Raw genomic sequence first — 22,158 nt, 5'->3', positions numbered from 1 at the left:
CCCAAGGCCAAAGATAATTTCAGACGAACATTTTTATAATGCCTCCTTCTAGCTTGATAAAAAGGTAAGTGGGAACTAATCTCTCCTTATGTAGCTGTGATCTAGGTAAGGTACTGTATGATACAATGTACACTGTTAATCTATTCTGCATTTGATTTATTTCCTTAGGTTGTCATTGTTTTATCTCTACATCCTGCACTGCTCTCAGCATCCAGGAAACCATCGCGGTTCCCTCCTCTCAACATCCAAGGAAACGTGACAGAGTGTGTGATAGAGTTGACGGGCCTTCTAAACATCCAGAGAACCTAGACGACACTGTTAATTTATTCTGCATTTGATTTATTTCCTTGCGTTTTCATTGTTTTCTCTCTACATCCTGGGAACCGTCGCATTTCCCTTCTCTCAACATCCAGCGTCTGCTCCAGAACCGGGCCATGGAGACATGTTCCGGGGCCTGGGCGTGTCGGAGTGGGCCTCTCTCCAGAACCGGGCCATGGAGACGTGTTCCGGGGCCTGGGCGTGTCGGAGTGGGCCTCTCTCCAGAACCGGGCCATGGAGACGTGTTCCGGGGCCTGGGCGTGTCCGAGTATTCCTGGAGTGACGCGTCTCCTCTCAACATCCAGGGAACCTGACGACACTGTTAATCTATTCTGCATTTGATTTATTTCCTTGCGTTGTCATTGTTTTCTCTCTACATCCAGGAAACCGTCGCGTGTCCCTCCTCTCGACATCCAGCGTCAACGTGTTCCGAGGCCTGGGCGTGTCGGAGTGGGGCTCGCTCCAGAACCGGGCCAAGGAGACATGTTCCGGGGCCTCAGCGTGTCGGAGTGGGCCTCGCTCCAGAACCGGGGCATAGAGATGTGTTCCGGGGTCTGGGCGTGTCGGAGTATTCCTGGAGTGACGCGTCTCCTCTCAACATCCAGGGAACCTGACGACACTGTTAATCTATACTGCATTTGATTTATTTCCTTGCATTGTAATTTTTTTCTCTCTACATCCTGGGAACCTCAACGACGCTTGCATTCCTCTCAAACTCCAGGAAACCGTCGCGTTTCCCTCCTCTTGACATCCAGCGTCCGCTCCAGAACCGGGCCATGGAGACGTGTTCCGAGGCCTGGGCGTATTGGAGTGGGGCTCGCTCCAGAACCGGGCCATGGAGACGTGTTCCGGAGCCTGGGCGTGTCGGAGTGTTCCTGGAGTGACACGTCTCCTCTCAACATCCAGGGAACCACGACGACACTGTTCATCTATTTTGCATTTGATTTATTTCCTTGCGTTGTCATTGTTTTCTTTCTACATCCTGGGAACCTCGACGATGCCTGCACTCCTCTCAAACTCCAGGAAACCATCGCGTTTCCCTCCTCTCGACATCCAGCGTCCGCTCCAGAACCGGGCCATGGAGATGTGTTCCGGGGCCTGGGCGTGCCGGAGTGTTCCTGGAGTGACAAGTCTCCTCTCAATATCCAGGGAACCTCTACGACACTGTTAATCTATTCTGCATTTGATTTATTTCCTTGCTTATCATTGTTTTCCCTCTACATCCTGGGAACCTCGACGACGCCTTTACTCCTCTCAAACTTCAGGAAACCATCGTTTTTCCCTCTTCTTAACATCCAAGGAAAAGCGACGACACCTGAGTGTGTGATAGAGTTGACGGGCCTCCTCCACATCCAGGAAACCGTCACGTTTCCCTGCTCTCGACATCCAGCGTCCACTCCAGAACCGGGCCATGGAGACGTGTTCCAGGGCCTGGGCGTGTCGGAGTGTTCCTGGAGTGACGCGTCTCCTCACAACATCCAGGGAACTTCGACGACACTGTTACTCTATTTTGGATTTGATTTATTTCCTTGCGTTGGCATTGTTTTCTCTCTACTTCCTGGGAATCTCAACGACACGTGCACTCCTCTCAACATCCCGGAAACCATGGCAGTTCCCTCCTCAACATCCAAGGAAACACGACGACACCTGGGTGAGTTGACAGGCCTTCTCAACATCCTGGAAACTGTCGCGTTTCCCTCCTCTCGACATCCAGCGTCTGCTCCAGAACCGGGCCATGGAGACGTGTTCCGAGGCCTGGGCGTGTCGGAGTGTGGCTCGCTCCAGAACCGGGCCATGGAGATGTGTTCCAAGGCCTGGGCGTGTCGGAGTGGGCCTCGCTCCATAACCGGGCCATGGAGATGTGTTCCAGGGCCTGGGCGTGTCGGAGTGTTCCCGGAGTGACGTGTCTCCTCTCGACATCCAGGGAACTTCGACGACACTGTTACTCTATTTTGGATTTGATTTATTTCCTTGCGTTTGCATTGTTTTCTCTCTACTTCCTGGGAATCTCAACAATGCGTGCACTCCCCTCAACAACCAGGAAACCATGGCAGTTCCCTCCTCTCAACATCTAAGGAAACGCGACGACACCTGGGTGAGTTGACAGGCCTTCTCAACATCCTGGAAACTGTCGCGTTTCCCTCCTCTCGACATCCAGCGTCCGCTCCAGAACCGGGCCATGGAGAAGTTTTCCGAAGCCTGGGTGTGTCGGAGTGGAGCTCGCTCCAGAACCGGGCCATGGAGATGTGTTCCGGGGCCTGGGCGTGTCGGAGTGGGCCTCGCTCCAGAACCGGGCCATGGAGACGTGTTCCAGGGCCTGGGCGTGTCTGAGTGTTCCTGGAGCGACACGTATCCTCTAAACATCCAGTGAACTTCGACGACACTCTTAATCTATTTTGCATTTGATTTATTTCCTTGCGTTGGCATTGTTTTCTCTCTACTTCCCGGGAATCTCAACGACGCGTGCAGTCCTCTCAACATCCAGGAAACCATGGCAGTTCCCTCCTCTCAACATCCAAGGAAATTTGACGTCACCTGGGTGAGTTGACAGGCCTTCTCAACATCCTGGAAACTGTCGCGTTTCCCTCCTCTCGACATCCAGCGTCCACTCCAGATCCGGGCCATGGAGACGTGTTCCAGGGCCTGGGCGTGTCGGAGTGTTCCTGGAGTGACGCGTCTCCTCTCAACATCTAGGGAACTTCGACAACACTGTTACTCTATTTTACATTTGATTTATTTCCTTGCGTTGGCATTGTTTTCTCTCTACTTCCTGGGAATCTCAACAATGCGTGCACTCCCCTCAACAACCAGGAAACCATGGCAGTTCCCTCCTCTCAACATCTAAGGAAACGCGACGACACCTGGGTGAGTTGACAGGCCTTCTCAACATCCTGGAAACTGTCGCGTTTCCCTCCTCTCGACATCCAGCGTCTGCTCCAGAACCGGGCCACGGAGACGTGTTCCGAGGCCTGGGCGTGTCGGAGTGGGGCTCGCTCCAGAACCGGGCCATGGAGACGTGTTCCAGGGCCTGAGCGTGTCGGAGTGTTCCTGGAGTGACGCTTCTCCTCTCAACATCCAGGGAACTTCCATGACACTGTTACTCTATTTTGCATTTGATTTATTTCCTTGCATTGGCATTGTTTTCTCTCTATTTCCTGGGAATCTCAACGACGCGTGCACTCCTCTCAACATCCAGGAAACCATGGCAGTTCCCTCCTCTCAACATCCAAGGAAACGTAACGACACCTGGGTGAGTTGACAGGCCTTCTCAACATCCTGGAAACTGTCGCGTTTCCCTCCTCTCGACATCCAGCGTCCGCTCCAGAACCGGGCCATGGAGACTTGTTCCGAGGCCTGGGCGTGTCAGAGTGGGGCTCGCTCCAGAACCGGGCCATGGAGACGTTTTCCGCGGCCTGGGCGTGTCGGAGTGTTCCTGGAGCGAAACGTCTCCTCTCAACATCTAGGGAACTTCGACAACCTGTTACTCTATTTTGCATTTGATTTATTTCCTTGCGTTGGCATTGTTTTCCCGCTACTTCCTGGGAATCTCAACGACGTGTGCACTCCTCTCAAAATCCAGGAAACCATGGCAGTTCCCTCCTCTCAACATCCAAGGAAACGCGACAACACCTGGGTGAGTTTACAGGCCTTCTCAACATCCTGGAAACTGTCGCGTTTCCCTCCTCTCGACATCCAGCGTCCGCTCCAGAACCGGGCCATGGAGACTTGTTCCGAGGCCTGGGCGTGTCAGAGTGGGGCTCGCTCCAGAACCGGGCCATGGAGACGTGTTCCGGGGCCTGGGCGTGTCGGAGTGTTCCTGGAGCGACACGTCTCCTCTCAACATCTAGGGAACTTCGACAACACTGTTACTCTATTTTACATTTGATTTATTTCCTTGCGTTGGCATTGTTTTCTCTCTACTTCCTGGGCATCTCAACAATTTATTTTTCTAGATAGATATACATTTGCATTTGTTATATTGTTGATGATGTACTGACATATTATCTTGTTTATTATTGTGATGTTATCTGCTTATTGTAAGTCGCTTTGGATTAAAAGCGTCTGCTAAATGCCTAAACTGTAAACTGTAAACTGTAACAATGCGTGCACTCCCCTCAACAACCAGGAAACCATGGCAGTTCCCTCCTCTCAACATCTAAGGAAACGCGACGACACCTGGGTGAGTTGACAGGGCTTCTCAACATCCTGGAAACTGTCGCGTTTCCCTCCTCTCGACATCCAGCGTCCGCTCCAGAACCGGGCCATGGAGAAGTGTTCTGAAGCCTGGGTGTGTCGGAGTGGAGCTCTCTCCAGAACCGGGCCATGGAGATGTGTTCCGGGGCCTGGGCGTGTCGGAGTGGGCCTCGCTCCAGAACCGGGCCATGGAGACGTGTTCCAGGGCCTGGGCGTGTCTGAGTGTTCCTGGAGCGACACGTCTCCTCTAAACATCCAGTGAACTTCAACGACACTGTTAATCTATTTTGCATTTGATTTATTTCCTTGCGTTGGCATTGTTTTCTCTCTACTTCCCGGGAATCTCAACGACGTGTGCAGTCCTCTCAACATCCAGGAAACCATGGCAGTTCCCTCCTCTCAACATCCAAGGAAATGTGACGTCACCTGGGTGAGTTGACAGGCCTTCTCAACATCCTGGAAACTGTCGCGTTTCCCTACTCTCGACATCCAGCGTCCACTCCAGAATCGGGCCATGGAGACGTGTTCTGAGGTTTGGGCGTGTCGGAGTGGGGCTCGCTCCAGAACCGGGCCATGGAGACGTGTTCCAGGGCCTGGGCGTGTCGGAGTGTTCCTGGAGTGACGCGTCTCCTCTCAACATCTAGGGAACTTCGACAACACTGTTACTCTATTTTACATTTGATTTATTTCCTTGCGTTGGCATTGTTTTCTCTCTACTTCCTGGGAATCTCAACAATGCGTGCACTCCCCTCAACAACCAGGAAACCATGGCAGTTCCCTCCTCTCAACATCTAAGGAAACGCGACGACACCTGGGTGAGTTGACAGGCCTTCTCAACATCCTGGAAACTGTCGCGTTTCCCTCCTCTCGACATCCAGCGTCTGCTCCAGAACCGGGCCACGGAGACGTGTTCCGAGGCCTGGGCGTGTCGGAGTGGGGCTCGCTCCAGAACCGGGCCATGGAGACGTGTTCCAGGGCCTGAGCGTGTCGGAGTGTTCCTGGAGTGACGTGTCTCCTCTCAACATCCAGGGAACTTCCATGACACTGTTACTCTATTTTGCATTTGATTTATTTCCTTGCATTGGCATTGTTTTCTCTCTACTTCCTGGGAATCTCAACGACGCGTGCACTCCTCTCAACATCCAGGAAACCATGGCAGTTCCCTCCTCTCAACATCCAAGGAAACGCGACGACACCTGGGTGAGTTGACAGGCCTTCTCAACATCCTGGAAACTGTCGCGTTTCCCTCTCGACATCCAGCGTCCGCTCCAGAACCGGGCCATGGAGACTTGTTCCGAGGCCTGGGCGTGTCGGAGTGGGGCTCGCTCCAGAACCGGGCCATGGAGATGTGTTCCAAGGCCTGGGCGTGTCGGAGTGGGCCTCGCTCCAGAACCGGGCCATGGAGACGTGTTCCGGGGCCTGGGCGTGTCGGAGTGTTCCTGGAGCGACACTTCTCCTCTCAACATCTAGGGAACTTCGACAACACTGTTACTCTATTTTACATTTGATTTATTTCCTTGCGTTGGCATTGTTTTCTCTCTACTTCCTGGGAATCTCAACAAATTTTTTTTCTAGATAGATATACATTTGCATTTGTTATATTGTTGATGATGTACTGACATATTATCTTGTTTATTATTGTGATGTTATCTGCTTATTGTAAGTCGCTTTGGATTAAAAGCGTCTGCTAAATGCCTAAACTGTAAACTGTAAACTGTAACAATGCGTGAACTCCCCTCAACAACCAGGAAACCATGGCAGTTCCCTCCTCTCAACATCTAAGGAAACGCGACGACACCTGGGTGAGTTGACAGGCCTTCTCAACATCCTGGAAACTGTCGCGTTTCCCTCCTCTCGACATCCAGCGTCCGCTCCAGAACCGGGCCATGGAGAAGTGTTCCGAAGCCTGGGTGTGTCGGAGTGGAGCTCGCTCCAGAACCGGGCCATGGAGATGTGTTCCGGGGCCTGGGCGTGTCGGAGTGGGCCTCGCTCCAGAACCGGGCCATGGAGACGTGTTCCAGGGCCTGGGCGTGTCTGAGTGTTCCTGGAGCGACACGTCTCCTATAAACATCCAGTGAACTTCGACGACACTGTTAATCTATTTTGCATTTGATTTATTTCCTTGCGTTGGCATTGTTTTCTCTCTACTTCCCGGGAATCTCAACGACGCGTGCAGTCCTCACAACAACCAGGAAACCATGGCAGTTCCCTCCTCTCAACATCCAAGGAAATGTGACGTCACCTGGGTGAGTTGACAGGCCTTCTCAACATCCTGGAAACTGTCGCGTTTCCCTACTCTCGACATCCAGCGTCCACTCCAGAACCGGGCCATGGAGACGTGTTCCAGGGCCTGGGCGTGTTGGAGTGTTCCTGGAGTGACGCGTCTCCTCTCAACATCTAGGGAACTTCGACAACACTGTTACTCTATTTTACATTTGATTTATTTCCTTGCATTGGCATTGTTTTCTCTCTACTTCCTGGGAATCTCAACGACGCGTGCACTCCTCTCAACATCCAGGAAACCATGGCAGTTCCCTCCTCTCAACATCCAAGGAAACGCGACGACACCTGGGTGAGTTGACAGGCCTTCTCAACATCCTGGAAACTGTCGCGTTTCCCTCCTCTCGACATCCAGCGTCCGCTCCAGAACCGGGCCATGGAGACTTGTTCCGAGGCCTGGGCGTGTCGGAGTGGGGCTCGCTCCAGAACCGGGCCATGGAGATGTGTTCCAAGGCCTGGGCGTGTCGGAATGGGCCTCGCTCCAGAACCGGGCCATGGAGACGTGTTCCGGGGCCTGGGCGTGTCGGAGTGTTCCTGGAGCGACACTTCTCCTCTCAACATCTAGGGAACTTCGACAACACTGTTACTCTATTTTACATTTGATTTATTTCCTTGCGTTGGCATTGTTTTCTCTCTACTTCCTGGGAATCTCAACAAATTTATTTTCTAGATAGATATACATTTGCATTTGTTATATTGTTGATGATGTACTGACATATTATCTTGTTTATTATTGTGATGTTATCTGCTTATTGTAAGTAGCTTTGGATTAAAAGCGTCTGCTAAATGCCTAAACTGTAAACTGTAAACTGTAACAATGCGTGAACTCCCCTCAACAACCAGGAAACCATGGCAGTTCCCTCCTCTCAACATCTAAGGAAACGCGACGACACCTGGGTGAGTTGACAGGCCTTCTCAACATCCTGGAAACTGTCGCGTTTCCCTCCTCTCGACATCCAGCGTCTGCTCCAGAACCGGGCCACGGAGACGTGTTCCGAGGCCTGGGCGTGTCGGAGTGGGGCTCGCTCCAGAACCGGGCCATGGAGATGTGTTCCAGGGCCTGGGCGTGTCGGAGTGGGCCTCGCTCCAGAACCGGGCCATGGAGACGTGTTCCAGGGCCTGGGCGTGTCGGAGTGGGCCTCGCTCCAGAACCGGGCCATGGAGACGTGTTCCAGGGCCTGGGCGTGTCTGAGTGTTCCTGGAGTGACGTGTCTCCTCTCGACATCCAGGGAACTTCGACGACACTGTTACTCTATTTTGGATTTGATTTATTTCCTTGCGTTTGCATTGTTTTCTCTCTACTTTTTGGGAATCTCAACGATGCGTGCACTCCCCTCAACAACCAGGAAACCATGGCAGTTCCCTCCTCTCAACATCTAAGGAAACGCGACGACACCTGGGTGAGTTGACAGGCCTTCTCAACATCCTGGAAATGGTCGCGTTTTCCTCCTCTCGGCATCCAGCGTCCGCTCCAGAACCGGGCCATGGAGACGTGTTCCAGGCCTGGGCGTGTCGGAGTGGGGCTCGCTCCAGAACCGGGCCATGGAGACGTGTTCCAAGGCCTGGGCGTGTCGGAGTGTTCCTAGAGTGACGCGTCTCCTCTCAACATCCAGGGAACTTCCATGACACTGTTACTCTATTTTGCATTTGATTTATTTCCTTGCGTTGGCATTGTTTTCTCTCTACTTCCTGGGAATCTCAACGACGCGTGCACTCCTCTCAACATCCAGGAAACCATGGCAGTTCCCTCCTCTCAACATCCAAGGAAACGCGACGACACCTGGGTGAGTTGACAGGCCTTCTCAACATCCTGGAAACTGTCGCGTTTCCCTACTCTCGACATCCAGCGTCCACTCCAGAACCGGGCCATGGAGACGTGTTCCAGGGCCTGGGCGTGTTGGAGTGTTCCTGGAGTGACGCGTCTCCTCTCAACATCTAGGGAACTTCGACAACACTGTTACTCTATTTTACATTTGATTTATTTCCTTGCATTGGCATTGTTTTCTCTCTACTTCCTGGGAATCTCAACGACGCGTGCACTCCTCTCAACATCCAGGAAACCATGGCAGTTCCCTCCTCTCAACATCCAAGGAAACGCGACGACACCTGGGTGAGTTGACAGGCCTTCTCAACATCCTGGAAACTGTCGCGTTTCCCTCCTCTCGACATCCAGCGTCCGCTCCAGAACCGGGCCATGGAGACTTGTTCCGAGGCCTGGGCGTGTCGGAGTGGGGCTCGCTCCAGAACCGGGCCATGGAGATGTGTTCCAAGGCCTGGGCGTGTCGGAATGGGCCTCGCTCCAGAACCGGGCCATGGAGACGTGTTCCGGGGCCTGGGCGTGTCGGAGTGTTCCTGGAGCGACACTTCTCCTCTCAACATCTAGGGAACTTCGACAACACTGTTACTCTATTTTACATTTGATTTATTTCCTTGCGTTGGCATTGTTTTCTCTCTACTTCCTGGGAATCTCAACAAATTTATTTTCTAGATAGATATACATTTGCATTTGTTATATTGTTGATGATGTACTGACATATTATCTTGTTTATTATTGTGATGTTATCTGCTTATTGTAAGTAGCTTTGGATTAAAAGCGTCTGCTAAATGCCTAAACTGTAAACTGTAAACTGTAACAATGCGTGAACTCCCCTCAACAACCAGGAAACCATGGCAGTTCCCTCCTCTCAACATCTAAGGAAACGCGACGACACCTGGGTGAGTTGACAGGCCTTCTCAACATCCTGGAAACTGTCGCGTTTCCCTCCTCTCGACATCCAGCGTCTGCTCCAGAACCGGGCCACGGAGACGTGTTCCGAGGCCTGGGCGTGTCGGAGTGGGGCTCGCTCCAGAACCGGGCCATGGAGATGTGTTCCAGGGCCTGGGCGTGTCGGAGTGGGCCTCGCTCCAGAACCGGGCCATGGAGACGTGTTCCAGGGCCTGGGCGTGTCGGAGTGGGCCTCGCTCCAGAACCGGGCCATGGAGACGTGTTCCAGGGCCTGGGCGTGTCTGAGTGTTCCTGGAGTGACGTGTCTCCTCTCGACATCCAGGGAACTTCGACGACACTGTTACTCTATTTTGGATTTGATTTATTTCCTTGCGTTTGCATTGTTTTCTCTCTACTTTTTGGGAATCTCAACGATGCGTGCACTCCCCTCAACAACCAGGAAACCATGGCAGTTCCCTCCTCTCAACATCTAAGGAAACGCGACGACACCTGGGTGAGTTGACAGGCCTTCTCAACATCCTGGAAATGGTCGCGTTTTCCTCCTCTCGGCATCCAGCGTCCGCTCCAGAACCGGGCCATGGAGACGTGTTCCAGGCCTGGGCGTGTCGGAGTGGGGCTCGCTCCAGAACCGGGCCATGGAGACGTGTTCCAAGGCCTGGGCGTGTCGGAGTGTTCCTAGAGTGACGCGTCTCCTCTCAACATCCAGGGAACTTCCATGACACTGTTACTCTATTTTGCATTTGATTTATTTCCTTGCGTTGGCATTGTTTTCTCTCTACTTCCTGGGAATCTCAACGACGCGTGCACTCCTCTCAACATCCAGGAAACCATGGCAGTTCCCTCCTCTCAACATCCAAGGAAACGCAACGACACCTGGGTGAGTTGACAGGCCTTCTCAACATCCTGGAAACTGTCGCGTTTCCCTCCTCTCGACATCCAGCGTCCGCTCCAGAACCGGGCCATGGAGACTTGTTCCGAGGCCTGGGCGTGTCGGAGTGGGGCTCGCTCCAGAACCGTGCCATGGAGATGTGTTCCAAGGCCTGGGCGTGTCGGAGTGGGCCTCGCTCCAGAACCGGGCCATGGAGACGTGTTCCGGGGCCTGGGCGTGTCGGAGTGTTCCTGGAGCGACACTTCTCCTCTCAACATCTAGGGAACTTCGACAACACTGTTACTCTATTTTACATTTGATTTATTTCCTTGCGTTGGCATTGTTTTCTCTCTACTTCCTGGGAATCTCAACAAATTTATTTTCTAGATAGATATACATTTGCATTTGTTATGTTGTTGATGATGTACTGACATATTATCTTGTTTATTATTGTGATGTTATCTGCTTATTGTAAGTCGCTTTGGATTAAAAGCGTCTGCTAAATGCCTAAACTGTAAACTGTAAACTGTAACAATGCGTGAACTACCCTCAACAACCAGGAAACCATGGCAGTTCCCTCCTCTCAACATCTAAGGAAACGCGACGACACCTGGGTGAGTTGACAGGCCTTCTCAACATCCTGGAAACTGTCGCGTTTCCCTCCTCTCGACATCCAGCGTCTGCTCCAGAACCGGGCCACGGAGACGTGTTCCGAGGCCTGGGCGTGTCGGAGTGGGGCTCGCTCCAGAACCGGGCCATGGAGACGTGTTCCAAGGCCTGGGCGTGTCGGAGTGGGCCTCGCTCCAGAACCGGGCCATGGAGACGTGTTCCAGGGCCTGGGCGTGTCGGAGTGTTCCTGGAGTGACGTGTCTCCTCTCGACATCCAGGGAACTTCGACGACACTGTTACTCTATTTTGGATTTGATTTATTTCCTTGCGTTTGCATTGTTTTCTCTCTACTTTTTGGGAATCTCAACGATGCGTGCACTCCCCTCAACAACCAGGAAATCATGGCAGTTCCCTCCTCTCAACATCTAAGGAAACGCGACGACACCTGGGTGAGTTGACAGGCCTTCTCAACATCCTGGAAATGGTCGCGTTTTCCTCCTCTCGGCATCCAGCGTCCGCTCCAGAACCGGGCCATGGAGACGTGTTCCAGGCCTGGGCGTGTCGGAGTGGGGCTCGCTCCAGAACCGGGCCATGGAGACGTGTTCCAAGGCCTGGGCGTGTCGGAGTGTTCCTAGAGTGACGCGTCTCCTCTCAACATCCAGGGAACTTCCATGACACTGTTACTCTATTTTGCATTTGATTTATTTCCTTGCGTTGGCATTGTTTTCTCTCTACTTCCTGGGAATCTCAACGACGCGTGCACTCCTCTCAACATCCAGGAAATCATGGCAGTTCCCTCCTCTCAACATCCAAGGAAACGCGACAACACCTGGGTGAGTTGACAGGCCTTCTCAACATCCTGGAAACTGTCGCGTTTCCCTCCTCTCGACATCCAGCGTCCGCTCCAGAACCGGGCCATGGAGACTTGTTCCGAGGCCTGGGCGTGTCAGAGTGGGGCTCGCTCCAGAACCGGGCCATGGAGACGTTTTCCGCGGCCTGGGCGTGTCGGAGTGTTCCTGGAGCGACACGTCTCCTCTCAACATCTAGGGAACTTCGACAACCTGTTACTCTATTTTGCATTTGATTTATTTCCTTGCGTTGGCATTGTTTTCCCGCTACTTCCTGGGAATCTCAACGACGTGTGCACTCCTCTCAAAATCCAGGAAACCATGGCAGTTCCCTCCTCTCAACATCCAAGGAAACGCGACAACACCTGGGTGAGTTTACAGGCCTTCTCAACATCCTGGAAACTGTCGCGTTTCCCTCCTCTCGACATCCAGCGTCCGCTCCAGAACCGGGCCATGGAGACTTGTTCCGAGGCCTGGGCGTGTCAGAGTGGGGCTCGCTCCAGAACCGGGCCATGGAGACGTGTTCCGGGGCCTGGGCGTGTCGGAGTGTTCCTGGAGCGACACGTCTCCTCTCAACATCTAGGGAACTTCGACAACACTGTTACTCTATTTTACATTTGATTTATTTCCTTGCGTTGGCATTGTTTTCTCTCTACTTCCTGGGCATCTCAACAATTTCTTTTTCTAGATAGATATACATTTGCATTTGTTATATTGTTGATGATGTACTGACATATTATCTTGTTTATTATTGTGATGTTATCTGCTTATTGTAAGTCGCTTTGGATTAAAAGCGTCTGCTAAATGCCTAAACTGTAAACTGTAAACTGTAACAATGCGTGCACTCCCCTCAACAACCAGGAAACCATGGCAGTTCCCTCCTCTCAACATCTAAGGAAACGCGACGACACCTGGGTGAGTTGACAGGGCTTCTCAACATCCTGGAAACTGTCGCGTTTCCCTCCTCTCGACATCCAGCGTCCGCTCCAGAACCGGGCCATGGAGAAGTGTTCTGAAGCCTGGGTGTGTCGGAGTGGAGCTCTCTCCAGAACCGGGCCATGGAGATGTGTTCCGGGGCCTGGGCGTGTCGGAGTGGGCCTCGCTCCAGAACCGGGCCATGGAGACGTGTTCCAGGGCCTGGGCGTGTCTGAGTGTTCCTGGAGCGACACGTCTCCTCTAAACATCCAGTGAACTTCGACGACACTGTTAATCTATTTTGCATTTGATTTATTTCCTTGCGTTGGCATTGTTTTCTCTCTACTTCCCGGGAATCTCAACGACGTGTGCAGTCCTCTCAACATCCAGGAAACCATGGCAGTTCCCTCCTCTCAACATCCAAGGAAATGTGACGTCACCTGGGTGAGTTGACAGGCCTTCTCAACATCCTGGAAACTGTCGCGTTTCCCTACTCTCGACATCCAGCGTCCACTCCAGAATCGGGCCATGGAGACGTGTTCTGAGGTTTGGGCGTGTCGGAGTGGGGCTCGCTCCAGAACCGGGCCATGGAGACGTGTTCCAGGGCCTGGGCGTGTCGGAGTGTTCCTGGAGTGACGCGTCTCCTCTCAACATCTAGGGAACTTCGACAACACTGTTACTCTATTTTACATTTGATTTATTTCCTTGCGTTGGCATTGTTTTCTCTCTACTTCCCGGGAATCTCAACGACGTGTGCAGTCCTCTCAACATCCAGGAAACCATGGCAGTTCCCTCCTCTCAACATCCAAGGAAATGTGACGTCACCTGGGTGAGTTGACAGGCCTTCTCAACATCCTGGAAACTGTCGCGTTTCCCTCCTCTCTACATCCAGCGTCCGCTCCAGAACAGGGCCATGGAGACGTGTTCCGAGGCCTGGGCGTGTCGGAGTGGGGCTCGCTCCAGAACCGGGCCATGGAGACGTGTTCCAGGGCCTGGGCGTGTCGGAGTGTTCCTGGAGTGACGCGTCTTGTCTCAACATCCAGGGAACTTCCATGACACTGTTACTCTATTTTGCATTTGATTTATTTCCTTGCGTTGGCATTGTTTTCTCTCTACTTCCTGGGAATCTCAACGACGTGTGCACTCCTCTCAAAATCCAGGAAACCATGGCAGTTCCCTCCTCTCAACATCCAAGGAAACGCGACGACACCTGGGTGAGTTGACAGGCCTTCTCAACATCCTGGAAACTGTCGCGTTTCCCTCCTCTCGACATCCAGCGTCCGCTCCAGAACCGGGCCATGGAGACTTGTTCCGAGGCCTGGGCGTGTCAGAGTGGGGCTCGCTCCCGAACCGGGCCATGGAGACGTGTTCCGCGGCCTGGGCGTGTCGGAGTGTTCCTGGAACGACACGTCTCCTCTCAACATCTAGGGAACTTCGACAACACTGTTACTCTATTTTGCATTTGATTTATTTCCTTGCGTTGGCATTGTTTTCTCTCTACTTCCTGGGAATCTCAACGACGTGTGCACTCCTCTCAAAATCCAGGAAACCATGGCAGTTCCCTCCTCTCAACATCCAAGGAAACGCAACGACACCTGGGTGAGTTGACAGGCCTTCTCAACATCCTGGAAACGGTCGCGTTTCCCTCCTCTCTACATCCAGCGTCCGCTCCAGAACCGGGCCATGGAGACGTGTTCCGAGGCCTGGGCGTGTCGGAGTGGGGCTCGCTCCAGAACCGGGCCATGGAGACGTGTTCCAGGGCCTGGGCGTGTCGGAGTGTTCCTGGAGTGACGCGTCTTGTCTCAACATCCAGGGAACTTCCATGACACTGTTACTCTATTTTGCATTTGATTTATTTCCTTGCGTTGGCATTGTTTTCTCTCTACTTCCTGGGAATCTCAACGACGTGTGCACTCCTCTCAAAATCCAGGAAACCATGGCAGTTCCCTCCTCTCAACATCCAAGGAAACGCGACGACACCTGGGTGAGTTGACAGGCCTTCTCAACATCCTGGAAACTGTCGCGTTTCCCTCCTCTCGACATCCAGCGTCCGCTCCAGAACCGGGCCATGGAGACTTGTTCCGAGGCCTGGGCGTGTCGGAGTGGGGCTCGCTCCAGAACCGGGCCATGGAGATGTGTTCCAAGGCCTGGGCGTGTCGGAGTGGGCCTCGCTCCAGAACCGGGCCATGGAGACGTGTTCCGCGGCCTGGGCGTGTCGGAGTGTTCCTGGAGCGACACGTCTCCTCTCAACATCTAGGGAACTTCGACAACACTGTTACTCTATTTTACATTTGATTTATTTCCTTGCGTTGGCATTGTTTTCTCTCTACTTCCTGGGAATCTCAACAATTTTTTTTTCTAGATAGATATACATTTGCATTTGTTATATTGTTGATGATGTACTGACATATTATCTTGTTTATTATTGTGATGTTATCTGCTTATTGTAAGTCGCTTTGGATTAAAAGCGTCTGCTAAATGCCTAAACTGTAAACTGTAACAATGTGTGCACTCCCCTCAACAACCAGGAAACCATGGCAGTTCCCTCCTCTCAACATCTAAGGAAACGCGACGACACCTGGGTGAGTTGACAGGCCTTCTCAACATCCTGGAAACTGCGACGACACTGTTAATCTATTTTGCATTTGATTTATTTCCTTGCGTTGGCATTGTTTTCTCTCTACTTCCCGGGAATCTCAACGACGCGTGCAGTCCTCTCAACATCCAGGAAACCATGGCAGTTCCCTCCTCTCAACATCCAAGGAAATGTGACGTCACCTGGGTGAGTTGACAGGCCTTCTCAACATCCTGGAAACTGTCGCGTTTCCCTCCTCTCGACATCCAGCGTCCACTCCAGAATCGGGCCATGGAGACGTGTTCCAGGGCCTGGGCGTGTCGGAGTGTTCCTGGAGTGACGCGTCTTGTCTCAACATCCAGGGAACTTCCATGACACTGTTACTCTATTTTGCATTTGATTTATTTCCTTGCGTTGGCATTGTTTTCTCTCTACTTCCTGGGAATCTCAACAATGCGTGCACTCCCCTCAACAACCAGGAAACCATGGCAGTTCCCTCCTCTCAACATCTAAGGAAACGCGACGACACCTGGGTGAGTTGACAGGCCTTCTCAACATCCTGGAAACTGTCGCGTTTCCCTCCTCTCGACATCCAGCGTCCGCTCCAGAACCGGGCCATGGAGAAGTGTTCCGAAGCCTGGGCGTGTCGAAGTGGGGCTCGCTCCAGAACCGGGCCATGGAGATGTGTTCCGGGGCCTGGGCGTGTCGGAGTGTTCCTGGAGTGACACGTCTCCTCTAAACATCCAGTGAACTTCGACGACACTGTTAATCTATTTTGCATTTGATTTATTTCCTTGCGTTGGCATTGTTTTCTCTCTACTTCCCAGGAATCTCAACGACGAGTGCTGTCCTCTCAACATCCAGGAAACCATGGCAGTTTCCTCCTCTCAACATCCAAGGAAATGCGACGACACCTGGGTGAGTTGACAGGCCTTCTCAACATCCTGGAAACTGTCGCGTTTCCCTCCTCCCGACATCCAGCGTCCGCTCCAGAACCGGGCCATGGAGACGTGTTCCGAGGCCTGGGTGTGTCGGAGTGGGGCTCGCTCCAGAACCGGGCCATGGAGATGTGTTCCGGGGCCTGGACGTGTCGGAGTGGGCCTCGCTCCAGAACCGGGCCATGGAGACGTGTTCCGAGGCCTGGGCGTGTCGGAGTGGGCCTCGCTCCAGAACCGGGCCATGGAGACGTGTTCCGGGGCCTGGACGTGTCGGAGTGGGCCTCGCTCCAGAACCGGGCCATGGAGATGTGTTCCAAGGCCTAGGCGTGTCGGAGTGGGCCTCGCTCCAGAACTTAGTGATGGAAGAGGAGTATTGAAATTCTAATGAGAACTTGAATATGGAGAGAAGTCGAGGTATTAGTTCGATCCGAAGGCATTGAGATCATTTCACTATTTCAGAGGAGGTAAGATCATAGCTGATGGAATGACAAGTTTTCAAGGCCAACGATAAATTCAGATTTAACAGTTTTACTTACTCCTTATTGATTCGATCTGAAGGCATTGAGATCATTTCACTCCAGCAGACAAGGTAAGCTAAAAGCTGATCTCTGACATTTTCCCAAGGCCAAAGATAATTTCAGACGAACATTTTTATAATGCCTCCTTCTAGCTTGATAACAAGGTAAGTGGGAATCAATCTCTCCTAATGTAGGTGTGATCTAGGTAAGGTATGAAACAATGTTTACTTAACTGTAATGTTCTAATTATCATTTCTGACTCTGTTGGATTCTTGTTGTTTGTAATATATTGTTGATCTAATTTCTTTTTCTTTTCTTTTTTACAGGTTCCTCTCCGAAAGAACCATCACCTTATCGTGGTGGAGAGGTTTGCGTGCCCCAATGAACCTGGGAGCTGTGTTCTCCGGTGCCTAGTGCTCCTGGTAGGGTCTCCCATGGAAAATTGGTCTCAGGGGAGGGGCCTGACTAAGAATGGTTCAAGAAGACCCAAAGAGGATGATGAAGAGAATATGAGGTATTAGTTCGATCTGAAGGCATTGCGATCATTTCACTCCAGCAGACAAGGTAAGCTAAAAGCTGATCTCTGACATGTTCCCAAGGCCAAAGATAATTTCAGACGAACATTTTTATAATGCCTCCTTCTAGCTTGATAACAAGGTAAGTGGGAACTAATCTCTTCTTATGTAGCTGTGATCTAGGTAAGGTACAGTATGATACAATGTCCACTTAACTGTATTGTTTTCATATGCATGTTTTATCCAGGGAACCTCGATGACACCTGAGTGTGTGGTCGAGTAGACAGCCCTCCTCTCGACATCCAAGGACTGTCGCGGTTCCCTCCTCGACATTCAGGGAAACGCGACGACACCTGAGTGTGTGATAGAGCTGAAGGGCCTCCTCTCGACATCCAAGGAACCTCGCCGACACCTGCCCTTTTCTCAAGGCATTTGAGATCATTTCACTCCATCAGACAAGGTAAGCTAAAAGCTGATCTCTGACATGTTCACAAGGACAAAGATAATCTCAGACGAACATTTGATATTTGATATGGGGCCGCCCTAGTGTCGTGGTTAGAGCACACGCCTTTTGCCATCGTGGGTTCAAACGCAGCCTGGGGTCGACGTCAGCATGGAAATGCGGTCGCAGCCTGCGGTCGACGTCAGCATGGAAATGCGGTCGCAACGGGCCCCTTATTGTAAATCGGTCTGGATTAAGAGTGTCTGAAATGTGTTTGTATCCTATCGTACATCAAAGCTATAGTGTGTATAGCTTTGATGTGCAGATTATTGATGTTTGGATTTCATAGATTTTTACAAATAGGTTCTTGGTTTACCCAAGTTTTTAGTTTACTACTTCTTGGCATTTGATATGGGGCTGCCCTAGTGTCGCGGTTAGAGCACACGCCTTTCCCGCCGTGGGTTCAAACGCAGACGGGGTCGACGTCAGCAAGGAAATGCGGTCGCAACGGGCCCCTTATCCAACGATATAAGTCCACTTAACTGTATTGTTTTCATATGTATGTTTTATCCAGGGAACTTCGACGACACCTGAGTGTGTGGTAGAGTAGACGGCCCTCCTCTCGACATCCAAGGACTGTCGCGGTTCCCTCCTCGACATTCAGGGAAACGCGACGACACCTGAGTGTGTGATAGAGCTGAAGGGCCTCCTCTCGACATCCAAGGAACCTCGCCGACACCTGCCCTTTTCTCAACATCCAGCATATTTCATTATGTTTTGTGCTTGGTGTTTGTAGGTTAATAACAAGGTAAGTGGGACCTAATCTTTCCTTATGTAGGTGTGATATAGGCAAGGTACAGTATGAAACAATGTCCACTTAACTGTATTGTTTTCAAATGCATATTTGATTGTGTTTTGTGCTTGCTGTTTTTAGTGTGTTTTCTCACAATCATTTCATTTTGTGTGTCATTTTACAGGCAGAGGCTGAAATAGAGAAGAAGGGAAGCTGAGTGATGGAAGAGGAGTATTGAAATTCTAATGAGAACTTGAATATGGAGAGAAGTCCAGGTATTAGTTCGATCTGAAGGCATTCAGATCATTTCACTATTTCAGAGGAGGTAAGATCATAGCTGATGGAATGACAAGTTTTCAAGGCCAACGATAAATTCAGATTTAACAGTTTTACTTACTCCTTATTGATTCGATCTGAAGGCATTGAGATCATTTCACTCCAGCAGACAAGGTAAGCTAAAAGCTGATCTCTGACATTTTCCCAAGGCCAAAGATAATTTCAGACGAACATTTTTATAATGCCTCCTTCTAGCTTGATAACAAGGTAAGTGGGAATCAATCTCTCCTAATGTAGGTGTGATCTAGGTAAGGTATGAAACAATGTTTACTTAACTGTAATGTTCTAATTATCATTTCTGACTCTGTTGGATTCTTGTTGTTTGTAATATATTGTTAATCTAATTTCTTTTTCTTTTCTTTTTTACAGGTTCCTCTCCGAAAGAACCATCACCTTATCGTGGTGGAGAGGTTTGCGTGCCCCAATGAACCTGGGAGCTGTGTTCTCCGGTGCCTAGTGCTCCTGGTAGGGTCTCCCATGGAAAATTGGTCTCAGGGGAGGGGCCTGACTAAGAATGGTTCAAGAAGACCCAAAGAGGATGATGAAGAGAATATGAGGTATTAGTTCGATCTGAAGGCATTGAGATCATTTCACTCCAGCAGAAGAGGTAAGCTAAAAGCTGATCTCTGACATGTTCCCAAGGCCAAAGATAATTTCAGACGAACATTTTTATAATGCCTCCTTCTAGCTTGATAACAAGGTAAGTGGGAACTAATCTCTTCTTATGTAGCTGTGATCTAGGTAAGGTACAGTATGATACAATGTCCACTTAACTGTATTGTTTTCATATGCATGTTTTATCCAGGGAACCTCGATGACACCTGAGTGTGTGGTCGAGTAGACAGCCCTCCTCTCGACATCCAAGGACTGTCGCGGTTCCCTCCTCGACATTCAGGGAAACGCGACGACACCTGAGTGTGTGATAGAGCTGAAGGGCCTCCTCTCGACATCCAAGGAACCTCGCCGACACCTGCCCTTTTCTCAAGGCATTTGAGATCATTTCACTCCATCAGACAAGGTAAGCTAAAAGCTGATCTCTGACATGTTCACAAGGACAAAGATAATCTCAGACGAACATTTGATATTTGATATGGGGCCGCCCTAGTGTCGTGGTTAGAGCACACGCCTTTTGCCGTCGTGGGTTCAAACGCAGCCTGGGGTCGACGTCAGCATGGAAATGCGGTCGCAGCCTGCGGTCGACGTCAGCATGGAAATGCGGTCGCAACGGGCCCCTTATTGTAAATCGGTCTGGATTAAGAGTGTCTGAAATGTGTTTGTATCCTATCGTACATCAAAGCTATAGTGTGTATAGCTTTGATGTGCAGATTATTGATGTTTGGATTTCATAGATTTTTACAAATAGGTTCTTGGTTTACCCAAGTTTTTAGTTTACTACTTCTTGGCATTTGATATGGGGCTGCCCTAGTGTCGCGGTTAGAGCACACGCCTTTCCCGCCGTGGGTTCAAATGCAGACGGGGTCGACGTCAGCAAGGAAATGCGGTCGCAACGGGCCCCTTATTCAACAATATAAGTCCACTTAACTGTATTGTTTTCATATGTATGTTTTATCCAGGGAACTTCGACGACACCTGAGTGTGTGGTAGAGTAGACGGCCCTCCTCTCGACATCCAAGGACTGTCGCGGTTCCCTCCTCGACATTCAGGGAAACGCGACGACACCTGAGTGTGTGATAGAGCTGAAGTGCCTCCTCTCGACATCCAAGGAACCTCGCCAACACCTGCCCTTTTCTCAACATCCAGCATATTTCATTATGTTTTGTGCTTGGTGTTTGTAGGTTAATAACAAGGTAAGTGGGACCTAATCTTTCCTTATGTAGGTGTGATATAGGCAAGGTACAGTATGAAACAATGTCCACTTAACTGTATTGTTTTCAAATGCATATTTGATTGTGTTTTGTGCTTGCTGTTTTTAGTGTGTTTTCTCACAATCATTTCATTTTGTGTGTCATTTTACAGGCAGAGGCTGAAATAGAGAAGAAGGGAAGCTGAGTGATGGAAGAGGAGTATTGAAATTCTAATGAGAACTTGAATATGGAGAGAAGTCCAGGTATTAGTTCGATCTGAAGGCATTGAGATCATTTCACTATTTCAGAGGAGGTAAGATCATAGCTGATGGAATGACAAGTTTTCAAGGCCAACGATAAATTCAGATTTAACAGTTTTACTTACTCCTTATTGATTCGATCTGAAGGCATTGAGATCATTTCACTCCAGCAGACAAGGTAAGCTAAAAGCTGATCTCTGACATTTTCCCAAGGCCAAAGATAATTTCAGACGAACATTTTTATAATGCCTCCTTCTAGCTTGATAACAAGGTAAGTGGGAATCAATCTCTCCTAATGTAGGTGTGATCTAGGTAAGGTATGAAACAATGTTTACTTAACTGTAATGTTCTAATTATCATTTCTGACTCTGTTGGATTCTTGTTGTTTGTAATATATTGTTAATCTAATTTCTTTTTCTTTTCTTTTTTACAGGTTCCTCTCCGAAAGAACCATCACCTTATCGTGGTGGAGAGGTTTGCGTGCCCCAATGAACCTGGGAGCTGTGTTCTCCGGTGCCTAGTGCTCCTGGTAGGGTCTCCCATGGAAAATTGGTCTCAGGGGAGGGGCCTGACTAAGAATGGTTCAAGAAGACCCAAAGAGGATGATGAAGAGAATATGAGGTATTAGTTCGATCTGAAGGCATTGAGATCATTTCACTCCAGCAGAAGAGGTAAGCTAAAAGCTGATCTCTGACATGTTCCCAAGGCCAAAGATAATTTCAGACGAACATTTTTATAATGCCTCCTTCTAGCTTGATAACAAGGTAAGTGGGAACTAATCTCTTCTTATGTAGCTGTGATCTAGGTAAGGTACAGTATGATACAATGTCCACTTAACTGTATTGTTTTCATATGCATGTTTTATCCAGGGAACCTCGATGACACCTGAGTGTGTGGTCGAGTAGACAGCCCTCCTCTCGACATCCAAGGACTGTCGCGGTTCCCTCCTCGACATTCAGGGAAACGCGACGACACCTGAGTGTGTGATAGAGCTGAAGGGCCTCCTCTCGACATCCAAGGAACCTCGTCGACACCTGCCCTTTTCTCAAGGCATTTGAGATCATTTCACTCCATCAGACAAGGTAAGCTAAAAGCTGATCTCTGACATGTTCACAAGGACAAAGATAATCTCAGACGAACATTTGATATTTGATATGGGGCCGCCCTAGTGTCGTGGTTAGAGCACACGCCTTTTGCCGTCGTGGGTTCAAACGCAGCC

General features: G+C 50.5%; 1 protein-coding gene across 1 annotated transcript in view; it reads left to right on the top strand.

Annotated features, from left to right (window-relative positions):
* Window positions 1-801: 801 nt before the first annotated feature.
* Window positions 802-22,158, top strand: part of LOC308290933 (immunoglobulin superfamily member 21-like) — a gene marked incomplete at both ends in the record, with an annotated part of 132,638 nt that continues 111,281 nt past the window's right edge. The window contains 3 exons of the mRNA XM_080732849.1: window positions 802-870; window positions 18,542-18,553; window positions 20,671-20,682. Coding sequence (XP_080588975.1) covers window positions 802-870; window positions 18,542-18,553; window positions 20,671-20,682 — 93 coding nt within the window. The remainder of the gene's footprint in view (window positions 871-18,541; window positions 18,554-20,670; window positions 20,683-22,158) is intronic.

This window comes from Nannobrachium achirus (assembly GCF_963921795.1).
Source record: "Nannobrachium achirus genome assembly, chromosome: 9".
NCBI classification, from domain to species: Eukaryota; Metazoa; Chordata; class Actinopteri; order Myctophiformes; family Myctophidae; genus Nannobrachium; species Nannobrachium achirus.
Note: the sequence above shows the minus strand (reverse complement) of the source record. Positions and strands in the feature narration are given on the sequence as shown.